This window comes from Gavialis gangeticus, unplaced genomic scaffold (assembly GCF_001723915.1).
Source record: "Gavialis gangeticus isolate Ggan-Ray unplaced genomic scaffold, GavGan_comp1, whole genome shotgun sequence".
Taxonomy (NCBI): Eukaryota; Metazoa; Chordata; order Crocodylia; family Gavialidae; genus Gavialis; species Gavialis gangeticus.
Window position 1 is genome coordinate 45,962,856 of NW_017728997.1, and position 13,110 is coordinate 45,975,965.

At 50.6% G+C, this 13,110-nt stretch overlaps 1 protein-coding gene across 1 annotated transcript in view; it reads left to right on the plus strand.

The window, feature by feature from the left end:
• The window catches only part of CAMKV (CaM kinase like vesicle associated), a 60,140-nt gene extending 50,187 nt beyond the window's left edge, over positions 1–9,953 (plus strand). Inside the window, exons 5-10 of the mRNA XM_019505138.1 lie at positions 351–471; positions 1,743–1,818; positions 2,207–2,343; positions 2,807–2,885; positions 3,243–3,330; positions 6,159–9,953. Coding sequence (XP_019360683.1) covers positions 351–471; positions 1,743–1,818; positions 2,207–2,343; positions 2,807–2,885; positions 3,243–3,330; positions 6,159–6,425 — 768 coding nt within the window. The 3' untranslated portion in view covers positions 6,426–9,953. The remainder of the gene's footprint in view (positions 1–350; positions 472–1,742; positions 1,819–2,206; positions 2,344–2,806; positions 2,886–3,242; positions 3,331–6,158) is intronic.
• Positions 9,954–13,110: the final 3,157 nt, after the last annotated feature.

The window sequence follows — 13,110 nt, forward strand, 5'->3', positions numbered from 1 at the left end:
CTTTATTTGTGGTACACAAGACAAAAAGTTTGGCCATCAATTCTCTAAACTAGAGCATGACTTAAGGAGGGGATCCCACTGTGCTCTCCTCTAGATGGTGGCTTCCTGTTTGCAGGTTGGTTGTTGGCACCCTGACCTCTCTATGTGGAAAGTAGCCCTTCTTTCCTGGGGTTGGACTGGGTGCTGAGCCAAATAAATGGCTATGAGAAGCATCCTGATGTCCAAGTAGTATGGCAGGCCCTGGTGGTCATGGGGCACTGATAATTCCCATGGCTTTATACCCGTCAAAAGGATAGGATGCTCTCTCCCCTCCATTCATTTCTTCCCTTCTCTTTGCATGGGACCTTCAGCTGGAGAATTTAGTGTATTACAACCGCCTGAAGAACTCCAAGATTGTTATCAGTGATTTCCACCTGGCAAAGCTAGAGAATGGCCTCATCAAGGAGCCTTGCGGCACCCCAGAATATCTGGGTAAGAAATGTGACAGTGGCATTTGGCAGAGGGCAACCAGAACAGTGATGGGCAAGACAAGGTGCAAACATGTAAATACTTTTTGTTGCAAACCAAGAATGAGCCACAGAGTAAGAAGCAGTTACCCACAGCCCCTTCCACGGAGACAGGAACCCAGATCTAATCCTTCCTCTCATAGGAGCTGTACCCAGAGCTCCAGGGACACTGAAGTCCAGGCCTGGTCCTTCCCTCAGGGCTCTAGAGTCAGTGGGGAATTACTGTCTTACTGTCAGTTCCAACCTGTTCCTTCTTAGGTCCCACGGTTAAAGGCTGGTTTGGGCGCTGAAGCATAAAGACTAAGATTTCCTTTTAGCCCTTTGTTTTTTTCACCTAAGGCTGGAACTTCTGCCCTGGATATGGAAGCTAAATCCACCTGTGATGTCTGTGATGGAGCATCTCTTTACACTTCATTATATTTGGCTTTCCCATCCTGAGCTGTTCCGTACCTTTTGCTTTTCCTCCAGGAGGGTGATCACTATCTCTCCATGTGAACAAGACCCTCTTGGCCATGAATCTTACATTTTCTGCCTACAAGCTCTTTCCTTCCAAGTGGCCTATGTTACGTCTCAGTAGGGGAGAGGGGTCTTCACAGGAAATCTAGCCACTGGGTACCATAACTTAGGCCAGGGGTTGTCAACTGGGGGTACGCATACCCCTAGGTGTATTTGAGAAGGCCCTAGAGGTTATGTGCAGGTGTGTGGGGACAGAGTGCCACCACACAGGCGCCACCTGCCCAGCCGGGCACGGGGAGTGGGGGAAGCTGGCATACAGCAGCTGCTGCCATTTTGCATTTGGCTGCGCACCGCCCTCCCACCCCCCATGTCCATCCGCCGGGCGTACACTGCGCTGTGTCCACCTGCTGGGGGTACACTGATCCAAAAAAGTTTGAAAACCCTGGCCTAGGCTAATGATGGGCAGCTAAGGAAAGGGGTGGCTGTCTTGTGTGAGGGGCTGGGAGTTTCCTGTCTTGGGGGATACTGTGTGAGGCCCAAAGTATCAGGAAGAGGGACAGCACAGTGAGAAACAGCTCTGGAAAGCCATCTGGGTTAGTCCTTGTGCCACTGGTAACAGAAATGTGAGGTGTCTAAGCTAGAAGTAGAGGTGTGTAATGGGAGAGTACCATCCACCAGCACTTTAGGGATACAAAGGCTTGTGGAGATCCTTGGGAGGCAGAGGTAGGGATCCTGATCCTTCTATGGCATGGCTGTCACTCTCCTGTTGTGTTGTTTCAGCTCCAGAGGTGGTGGGACGCCAACGGTATGGACGGCCTGTGGACTGTTGGGCTATTGGCGTCATCATGTACATTCTGTAAGGACAGAGACATGAACTGTGATTTTGGGATCTCTGAAACTGACTGTGAGCAGTGGGAGATAAGGATAGCTATCCTTGGGTGCCACCCAGGCCAGGGAGCTGAGGGTGGAGTTGAAAGGGGTAGGTGACCAGAGAATGGCTGGGGAGCTGATATAAGGACAGGACAAAGACAAGAGCTAGGGCCTGGAATAAAATGGGAACAGCCAGAGTCTGCTTCCTGGCAACTAGTTCAGGGAGTGACCCAGGAGAATCCTGGGCCCTGGTGAAGGGAGACAGGCCGGAGCCCAGAGGTCACTACTACCTTGTTAATCCAAGCCATGGAGAAGTCCAAGCTGAGACAGGCTGCTCCGTACTCACCATTCTGACTCTCTCTTCCCCCCTGCAGCCTATCAGGGAATCCACCCTTCTATGAGGAGGTGGATGAGGATGACTATGAAAACCATGACAAGAACCTCTTTCGCAAAATCCTGGCCGGTGACTACGAGTTTGACCCACCCTACTGGGATGACATCTCACAGGCAGGTAAGGCTTGTCCACCACCCAGTAGAGTAGTACCTCTGTATAGTCAAGACTCCTTCCTCCACAGCCAGAAGGGGACAATCACCCAGAATCCCACTCAGCAAAATCAGCCTTGAGAAAAAAGGGATGGAAGGGACGTGTGTGTGCCAGACTTGCATGGCTGGGAAAGATAATAATATTGCCACCATGTGTCTATTCCCTGCCCCCTCTGCTCCCCCTGCCCAGCCATATCTGCTGTAAGGCATATGAGGGACTCTGGATCTCCAGGAATCTTATCCCTGAGCAGGAAGGAAATTACTTCTCTCTTGCCTTTGGATCCTTCTTTTCTCCATCTCTAGCTCCTTTGGAGATGGGTGCTGAGAAGTCTGAGTACCCCCACCAGGCACCATTCCATACTTCCTGGCTGTGCCTAGCCCTGTGGCTGACAGAGCACTAAGCTCCTTCCTCTTGCTTCTTGTTTCTGCAGCCAAAGAGCTGGTGACCCGTCTAATGGAAGTGGACCAAGACCAGAGGATTACAGCTGAAGAAGCCATCTCCCATGAGTGGTAAGGATAGTTGATGTAAGTTCCAGACCTGAGAAAAAAGGGGACTCTTTTGACAGGAAGGAAGTTGGAGGGATGGAGGGGATGTGATAATATCTTGGAACTTGTAATGAATGTGAGAGTCCACCTCTGATGACCAGTAGCAATTCCACCTCCTGGCACGGGAGAGAAGACACAAAATGGGTGGGTTGACAGAGTCCTATAATGAGGCTGGAGTGCATGAATGGGGTATGGTCAGAGGTCTTTGCTGAATTCATCCTTTAAGGGGCACCAGCTTAGCAAAATATGTAGAGCATGGGCACAAGCATCTGGGAGAGTGGTCCTGAGAAGCCAGTCATTGGCATGTGTTTCTGCTCCCAGGATTTCTGGTAATGCTGCGTCAGATAAGAACATAAAGGATGGTGTGTGTGCTCAGATCGAGAAGAACTTTGCCAGAGCCAAATGGAAGGTATGTAGCCCTTAGCCAACATGGGCCGCTACATCAGGGGACCTGTGGGATGTAGAGCCCCTTCCATCTCTGGGGAGGTGGTATAGGCTAAGCCTCACAGAACGAGCCCTAACAACAATGCAGAGAAGAGGTCTTCTCCTTTGAGCCACTCTGTACATCATTCTCATCTTTTCCAGTAAAAATGGTGATCTGCTTATAGGGAGCTGACCTGAGACTAGGGATCTAGGTCCATTCTCCTGCTGACCCACGCACTGTCCATGAAAGCTTGGGCCTGTCACTAAATCTGCTCAATGCCTGAGCTCCCCACTGACCCCCCTGCCACATAGCAGTATGATTCATAGATTCATAGATTGTTAGGGGCTGGAAGGGACCTCACAGATCATCAGGTCCAGACCCCCGCTCTAGGCAGGAAGACAACTGGGGTCAAGTGACCCCAGCGAGGTGACTGTCCAGTCTCCTTTTGAAAACCTCCAGGGCAGGAGACTGCACCACCTCTGGAGGGAGTTTATTCCACAGTCTGGACATCCTGACTGTGAAGGAGTTTTCCCTAGTATTAAGCCTAAAGTGGCCTTCCAGGAGTTTGTATCCATTGGTCCTGGTCTTCCCCAGGGGTGCCCTAGTGAACAGTTGTTCACCAAGCTCCTGATGCATTCCTCTGATACAGTGGTAAGTTGCTATCAAGTCCTCTCTCAACCTTCTCTTTTTTTGGCTAAAGAGGCCCAGGTACCTCAGCCTTTCTTCGAGGTTTGTTTGCCCCCAGATAGAGCACCTTACACTTGGAAGTGTGAAACATCATCTGGTTCTGGTCTGCCCAACTCTCAAGACTGTCCAGGTCCACCTGTATCTGCAACCTATCTTCTGACGTGACCACACCACCCGATAACTTTGTGTCATCTGCAAACTTGGCCAGCGAGCTTTTCACTCCCCCATGCAAATCATTGATAAAGATGTTGAAAAGCATCGGTCCAAGCATGGACCCCTGAGGGACACCACTGTCCACTTTACACCAGGACAACATAGATCCGTTCATGAGAACTCTCTAGGTCCTACCCTGTAGCCGATTTCCCACCTGCTGAACCATCAAGCAGCTGAGCCGACAATCTTCCAGTTTTCCCACTAGGGTATCGTGGAATACTAGATCAAAAGCCTTTTGAAAATCTAGGCATGTAACATCTACCTCATCTCCCATGTCCAGGTGATGAGAGACCTGGTCACAGAAGGAGATGAGATTGGTAAGACAAGACCTACCCGTGACAAAAGCCATGCTGGCTGTCATTCAGAATCTTACCTTCCACAAGTGTATCACACACAGATTCTTTAATGAGCTTTTCCAGGCTTCTCCTGGAATAGAGGTTAGGCTGATTGGCCTGTAGTTGCCCGGATCCTCCCTCTTCCCCTTCTTGAAGATGGGCACAATTGCCCTCTTCCAATCCTCAGGGATTTCCCTTGTGCACCACGAATTCCGAAAAACCTTTGCCAGGGGTTCCGCAATGACCTCAGCCAGCTCCTTCAGCACTCTTGGATGAAGTCCATCAGGTCCTGCTGTCTTATAAATGTCTAGCTTTTCTAGTTGGTATTTCACCCGCTCAGCATCCACAGTGGGGATGCTGCCATTCCCAGCATGCCCCCTATGAGCCTTATCTCATTTGTCTTTCCTCTTGGTTTGGTGAAATACCGAAGCAAAGTGGGCTTTCAGGAGTTCAGTGTTTTCCTGAATGTTGGTTACCAGCTGCTGAGGTGTTAAGCAGGGGTCCCACACTTCCATTTGTTTTCCTTCTACTGCCTACATACCTAAAGAAGGACTTATTGTCCTTTCCTCCCGTGGCTAACCTAAACTCCGTCACCACCTTGGCCTTCCTGATCATTTCCCTATGAATGCTGGTCACTAATGTATAGTGACCGTCCCTAACTTCCACTGTGTGTACATCTCTTTTTTATTTTGACAGCATATGATGACAGACCCCATCAGTGATGAGCACATTTTTCTGCTCCCAAGATTTCTGGCAATGATGCTTCAGATAAGAACATAAAGGACAGTCACAGATTGGCATAGGGGCCATCTTTACAGTTGTCTCTGACCTGCATTTACCAGTTTTCAGCATTTTCTGGTTGCTGTAGTGCCTATGTCCAAATGTATGCCCTTTTAAGGAAAATCCACAGGCCCCGTCTTCCTGTAATCAGAGGTGGGCAGCATGAGGGACCCACCCCCAGGTTCCTCCATGGATGCCTAGTCCTGAAAATCCTTGGTGCCAGGGCTGACAGCCCTGCTTTTTCAAAACTTCTTCCCAGGGCCTTTTGCTGTACCTCAGCCCTCTCTTCTCAGCAAGACATGGACTCCCATGACTGTGCCACATTTGGGACAGCAGAAATTGAAGCCAACCCCTCCTGGAGGGATAGCTTACCCCACAATCACTCCTCCAAGTTTGAATCCTGAAAAGGGAGATGTGCCAAAGACTCCACTAGGGCCATTGCTACTGCTAATGATTTTGTGCAGAACAAGCCCAGTTATGAGTGATGCGTGGTACCATAGTGAGAGAGGCAGTGTAACACCCTCAACTGCAATGTCCATTTCTTTTAAGATACTAGTCAAGCAGCTAGAGTCTCCTCACTTAACATAGGTTTTGCTTGGAGACCTAAAGTGTTGGGAAAACCAGAGGAGTCCCTACCAAGACAGTCAGGAGCGTAGGGCAGAAGAACATGGAAGTGGGAAAGTGATAGCTTAGCGCAAGAGAATGAACCATTCCTTGGCAGTTGTAGTGAAAAGGTATTCACCCCATACTATAGCACTTTGAGACCCATGGGATTCCTCCCTCTATGCCTCCCCACAGAAAGCCGTGCGAGTGACCACACTCATGAAACGACTCCGGGCACCCGAGCAGACAGAATCTGCACAACCGACCCAGCCAGCTGCCATCCCAACAGACAGCGTCACCTCGACGGCCCCCACTGCTGCCCCAGAGCCAAAAGCCGACGCTGCTGCCACCACTACACCCAACAATGTGGCCCAGGTGGCAGGGGCCCCAGCCACATGTAATGGAGAAGAAGCCACTGCCCCTAATGCCACCCCTGAGGCCTGGAATGAGGAGACTGGCTGAGTGGGAGGGGTGGGTGGGAGCAGGGCTGCACATTATCTCTGTGTATATAGTCACTGGCATGGTACCTGAACCCCTTCTGGCTGCCCATCCCATCTCTTCAGAGTGGTGGCTCACCCACCCCACCTTCCCTTCTGTGTCCCCATCTGTCTGGCTCCATCTGCCCCAGCTGGGCCTCAGGAAAGAGCTTCTATTTTCTATGTTTCTGAATCTGAAGCAACCTACTAGGCCCAGAAGGACAGACAAACAGACAGACACAGAGGCAGAGCCTGTTGCATGGAGATCTCTCTTTCTCTCTCTCCCTCTTGAGTTTCTTTACTCTCTCTCTTTTGGTGGCTTTGTTAGTTTCCCTTCCTTGCTGGAGGCTGCTCCCAGGGCGCTCTCTCAGTCTGTCACTCACCCATCAAGCACCACATCCCCCAATAATTGGTCGGGTTGGGAGAAACTGGGGCATTGGTATAAAAAAGAATAGCCCACCTCTGTCCAGTGTATTTGAGAGACAATGGGGGGGCTGGGGCTCTCAAGGATATGCATATTAGCATATGTGCATGTTGCACCTGTGCACAACCCAGAGATGTGTTAATGTGTCCATACACAGATGGACACACATCTTTGCCTACCACTTGAGTGCAACAGCTCCAGTTGTGTGTCACATTCAGTGCATGTGTGCATTTGTACGTCTGTGTACAGCTTCATTTCCATGCTGCACATCCATGGTCATGTACGTGGGATACGTGTGTATATTCCTGTGTGTGCCTGACCATGTGAATCAGTGCATAGCTGAATGGTTAGGTCTATATTAGTGACTCTGTGTGTGTGTGTGTGTGTGTGTGTGTGTGTGTGTGTGTGTGTGCGCGCGTGTGTGTGTGTGTGTGTGTGTAGGAGACTGGTTTGTGTGCGCGTGTGCATGTAAGTTTGTGTGCACATTTTCACATACCTCTATCCATATACCTCTATCCATTTGTAAAACCAGCGTGCATGCATTGGTGCATGCACTTGGGACTCGAGAAAAAAGGGAATCTGAAGCCTCCTTAAGTAACTTTAAGTACAAGTATCAGGCTGGAGAAGAATGTCAGCTGAACTGAGCTGGCTGATGGGTTAAGGTTAAAGGAAGGAGAAGGGTGCAAGGTTTCAGCAGTCAGGTAATTTAGGGGAGGGACACTTTGTTTACACTGCTTCCCTCATAGATGCTATCAGCAAGGTGCCCCCCATGCCCCTCATGTCAGCAAGATCCCCTTGAGTTTGCTTAGTGCTTTGGGGATCTAACCACAGTGATGATGTGGAATGAGCAGCATTTATGGCCCTAGAAGTGGGAACTTGCCTCTGTTGTATGGGTGGCACCTTGCCTGAGTGCTAAGTTTCTGCTTCACACCACATGGCCAGAGACTTAGGCTCGGAAGAGAGTAGACTGCACCACATCACCATGCCTGGTGGCCTTTGGGGTGTGCCCTGTGCAGACTTCTCAGAGCAGTTTCCAGAAAAAGGCTGAGTCTACTTAGGGGAGAAATGTACCAGTCTTACATTCTGCCACACTGATTCTGGGCTTTGCTGGAACTTAAGGCCCATGCAGATACTAAGCCATACTCTGCCCTTGTTTACAGTAACCTCAATCCAATGACCCCTTGGATCTCACTCTTGCCCCAGCCTTGTAACAGAGGACAATGGCCCATCCTGCCAGGAACATGGAGGCAGCATGGAATACTCCTGGTTCAGCACCTAGAAGGGCTGTGTTTGTGCACTGCAGCCCTCAGTGGCGCAGCTACTGAAGGAAGAAAGAGCTTGCTAAGAATGTTTGTGTGATTGCCAATACACTGGGAGCTGCCCCCTCAAGAAATTTGCTGTCTAGCTGTGGGCTGTCACCAACCCCAAAAGCAGGCAGCCAAAACATTTGTTCCTGCTGAGAGTTGGCTACTGAGCCTGGTCCCCATAGGTGTAGTTGTAGAGCAACCTGGGAGCCCTGGAGCCATCTGTTGGTCAGGAGGGAGCAGGTTCCCTCCAGCGTTCACTGGCAGAGTGCTGTTATGCCCTTCTGAAAACGCCAACTTTGCTTTTTCAGGCTGATCATGCAGTTTACAGTACAGGCATGCATGATTAATGCTGCTTGTCTTTGAAAACTGAGCAGTGTGTGTCTGTGAGACAGAGCATGTGTCTGCTCGTGTCTTTGCCTGCGTGAGATTTATATGGTACACACTACGTGTGCCTGTGGTGCACGTGTTTACATACCGCCTGGGATGCATATGTATTTATAGTGTACATCTATGTGTGTATGTGCATATGTTTATATAATACCATTGCATGTGTGCCCGTGCACACAAACGTGTTATCATGCTCATCTATCAAAGTGTGACCTCCTGTGCAACTGTATTCCCTCTGCCCCCAAACTGAGCCAGCAATTTGCTGAACAGAGTTCAGTATGAGGAGGTTTTCAGTCCTCTCAGGGGCCATATGGTCTGGCCTGGACTCTAGTGCCTGGAATACATAACTGGAACTGCCTGATTAGGCACATTCCGAGTTTGTTTCGGGTTTGTCTATCAGTTTTAGCTGCTGGGTCCTCCTTGTGCTTGACTACTGAGTAATTTCTTATTGACAGGGTTTATCAATCTAATCTCCTAAACAGTTTATGCTTGTGAAAGCTATAGATCACCTTGAAGGAAAGCTGTTTGCAAGGCATCCCAATCATCCAGCATACAAAGGTCCTAGCTCATGCCATACATTTGACAATGTGTTTTGGATTGCCATCACTATGTAGAAATTCCAGACTACCCAGTCTGAAATCTCTTAAGGATGCTAGAGTATTCCAGAAAACATATTCCGGAAGAATGTATAGTATGGAGCTTGCTCAGCATCTACTCTTCCTCTGAGCAAAGGTGTAGCCTGTACCAGGGGTTTAGCAAATAAGCCACTGGACTTGCTGATTAGCAGCTCTGCACTACCATCACATGGTCACAGCTATGGGAGGCTCTATGTGTAGGCTAAGCCTACTTCCCCACTTAAGTTTAAGGAGTTCTAATAAGTTTAGGACTTATAGGAGCTTCCCTTCCTGTTCCTAGGTGCAGACTGCTGCAGAGGTGGTCATCAGTTCTTTGCAGGTAGGAAAGAAAAGAAGCAGCAGCCTTGCTCAGAGTCCTGTGACCTCCACTCAGCCTGGCCCACTCAATGACAGCCCTCCACTACATGTCCAGGGCCAGGTATGGCCCATCCACTCTGTGCTCCCTTACCATGGCCCTAGACTAAACAGGAAGGAAGCCCTGGTCCTGCTGTGATGGGCCATGGGGTTGACCTGCCATTTATGGGGCATTCTCTGCAACTACCTGCCCCAGGGCCCTCCCAGCCTGTAGGCTTCTGGCTCATGGTCCTACTATCCAGCTTTCCTTTCCCCTTCCTTGATTTGCAGATGCATGTTTGTAGGGTTGAGTTCCGTCTATGAAACTGTTTAATTTCAACCACGACCACCCGGGAGCTCCTGTGTGATCGCTGCACTGTACCTCTGGCAAATAAAGACCCTTCTGAGGACAAACTGAGAAAGCACCAGCCAGGCCTATGCTGTCTCTGTCCAACTCACTCCTGAGCTTTACCCTTCTAGGGGCTAATTCAGCCATCAGGCTGGTGCCAGAGACAGATTCCACCCCCTCTCCACAGTATATGCCTTTGTTCCTCAGAGCTGAGCTGGGGGAAGAAAAAATAGAAAAACAATACCCTACCCCTCAATCCTTCTAGCCACAAGAGTAAGTAGAAGCTGCAGCTGAGGGTGGTTTAATCACTGAGGCCTGGAACTACAGAAGATATACTGGGGCCTACCAGATAGACTTATCTGGCTGTAGGACCCAGTATATCTTCAGTATCTCCAGGCCTCAGTGACAGACTCTAACCATGCTGTCCGTGGAGCAAACCCAGGGTGTTTTGTCTCTCTCCCCCACTAGAAGAGTTTGGCAGAGATCCTTCTCAGGGCCTGTACCCTAATCTTGTAAATCTGCATACAGCCAGCTCCATGGGAAACTAGATAACCTTGCTAGGGTAAGATGCAGAGCATTAGCATCTCTGGCATGGTAGAAATTTGCCCAGCAGTTTTCCTCAACCCCAGGTGTGGTACTAAGGAGAAAAAGGAGGGCTATGAAGGTTGGGGTGTCATCTACTCTGCTTGCTTTGCAGACAAGAAGCAGCATTACTTAGCACACTGATTTCATTTAGTGGGGCACAGAGACTTTCAGGACGTAAGAGTAGCAAGGAAATGGGTTGAAAAAGAATTGTCAGTCAGCCTGCAATGAGCCACTTCTCTGATGTTTCCTAGAATCTCTTGCTCTGATCTCTATAATACTTCACGGAGACATCTCTGCGAGTAGGCAGGATGGTTTGTTGAGATCTAACTTCAGAGGAGATAGCGGTTCCTAACAACTATGGCTACATGCTCCAGCCACAGGTGAGGAACCATCTGTTGAGAGGTTCATGGGGACAGCGCTGCATGGGATGCACATGGGTCATATTTGGAAGACTCAGAAAAGTGATATTCTGCCACAGCAGCCACAACCAGTCATAGAGCATGTCCAAACTTCTTGATTCTCCAGCAACAGAGGAAACATGGACCAGAAACAGCACTTCTCCAAAGCTCCTCCAACACCACTGCCCTAGCCTCCTTTGTGCAAACCTCAACAAATGCTCCCCTTGGAGACCCACTGAAGTTGCTAAAACCACTGTACGTATGTGCCTGTGAACATGTCCATTAGCACATGTGCTCTTCAAAGGCCATGAAGTGCACACAGCATGCAACACAAACACTGATCCTGGGATAAGGTATGGGTGCATTCATGACTAGCAGCTGTCAAAGCCAGGTTATCATCCACATCATCTCACTAAGCAGACTTGAGCCAGGCTGGAAGGTGGATCAACAACCTCCAAGAAAGTCCCTTTGCTGCAGGAAATAATGGTGGTGGACCAGCTGTGGGCCCTGTTCTCCCTAAATCTACACCAAACTACAATGCCCAAATGTGGGCAGTCTGATCATTTAGAAATATGAATCTAAATTCCAGATCGTATGTAGACATTAAAAACCCTATGGCAGTGGTTCCTACTTGGGATGTTGCAGGGCCAGTGGCCAGGTGAATCTGCCCTGTGCACTCCCCCTACATTAGGGCTCTAATCAGCCTAAAGCAGGCAGCAAAGCCACCTCATGCAGTGCAGCTCTTTCTGGTCCATCCCTCCAATGCTCCACCCAGAAACAGGTGTGGGTAGAACCATTCCATCCCCTTCAGTTTCCGGGAGGAGCACGGGGGGCACCAGACTGAAAAAAACAGCACCCCATGATAGCTTCTGCCTGCTTCAGGCTGATTAGAAAATCCTAATGCAGGGGGAGCACCAGCACATGGCACAGCTCTTTCCAGGCTGGCTTTGCAGCACAGGGCAATTTCATCAGTTGCACGCCCCTTCCTGGCAGCACTGGGTTAAGTTGAGGCAACACCAGAACTTCTCAGCCAGAGGTGTGGTCTCATTCAAAAAGTGTTGGTGGGGTGCCTTGACCCTGAAAAGGTTGAGAACCACTGCCCTATGGTATTCTTCACAGGCTGAAGCACTGTTAGGCTAGTTTCCTGTTAAGGAGCTGTCTTCTCATTTCCCCCTAGACTTTTGACTGGACACAGCACACTTCCCGGTGTCAAACTGGTATATCCTTTGCTCTGTGTTATTCAACAGCAGCTGTGTTCCACCTCAGAGATGGCTGTGTTTGCATACTGGGAGTAATTCCTGCAGAGGAACTCAAGTCCCATCCACAGTCCTGAAGCAGTCAGCTGCTCCTGCTAAAATGTGAAGTACGGACATCGTTTATTGTGACTTAAAAGGCAGCAGCACACATCATAGCACTGCAAGGGCCCAGTGAGCAGGCTCACAAGGACACACACACACACTCTCCCATGTGAAAAGTTTTTCCCAAACAGAAAAACGGAATGGGCCCAATGAAATTATTCAGTAATTGCTCGACCTTCCTAAGAAGTGGCAGGACTGCGCAGTACCAGGGGGGCTCAGGCCTGGAAAGGCCCAAGTCACAGGAGAGCTTGCATTTGCAGCACTGCCCTGCCCCTTGCATGCGGCCCCCGCGGAGTCCTAACCTCCCCTCGCTCCGCTCTACCGACTTTTCCTGCTTTGCTGCATGTGCGGAGGACGGGGCCCAAACGTCCGCCCAGCCTCCCGCACTGTGCACGCGCGCCAGCCCTACACGGCCCGGCCCGGCCTTCCCCCCGGGCCTGACCCCGCCGCCACAGCCCCTGTGCCCGACTCGCGCTCGCGGCCCGCTGCGGCAGGGTGGCCACCATAGGGGACGGTCCGGTTGCCCTCTGTGCTCTCTTCATACAAAACCCAACGCCTTTTCTCTCTTGAAGAGAGAGGACATAAAGCGTCAGGCTTCGTATCAAGACAGGACAAAGTAGCAGAAAACCGGACTGCCCTCTATGAGGCCCCCTGAGACTGAGGCTGCCATTCTGCTGCCGGGCCGGGCCCCCGAGAAGCGCTCGGCCAACGCGGCGCTCCTCCGCGCGGAGCGCCGGTGCTGACTGCGGCTCCCGCCAGCCCTAACGCAACGCAACGCACCCCGCCCCGGCTGAGCCGCTAGATACCCCCAGGCCGCCACAGCCCCCAACCCCGCTCCACGACACAAACCCCCCCGCTCCTGGAGCCAGACGACGAGCGGCCCCACACCTCACTT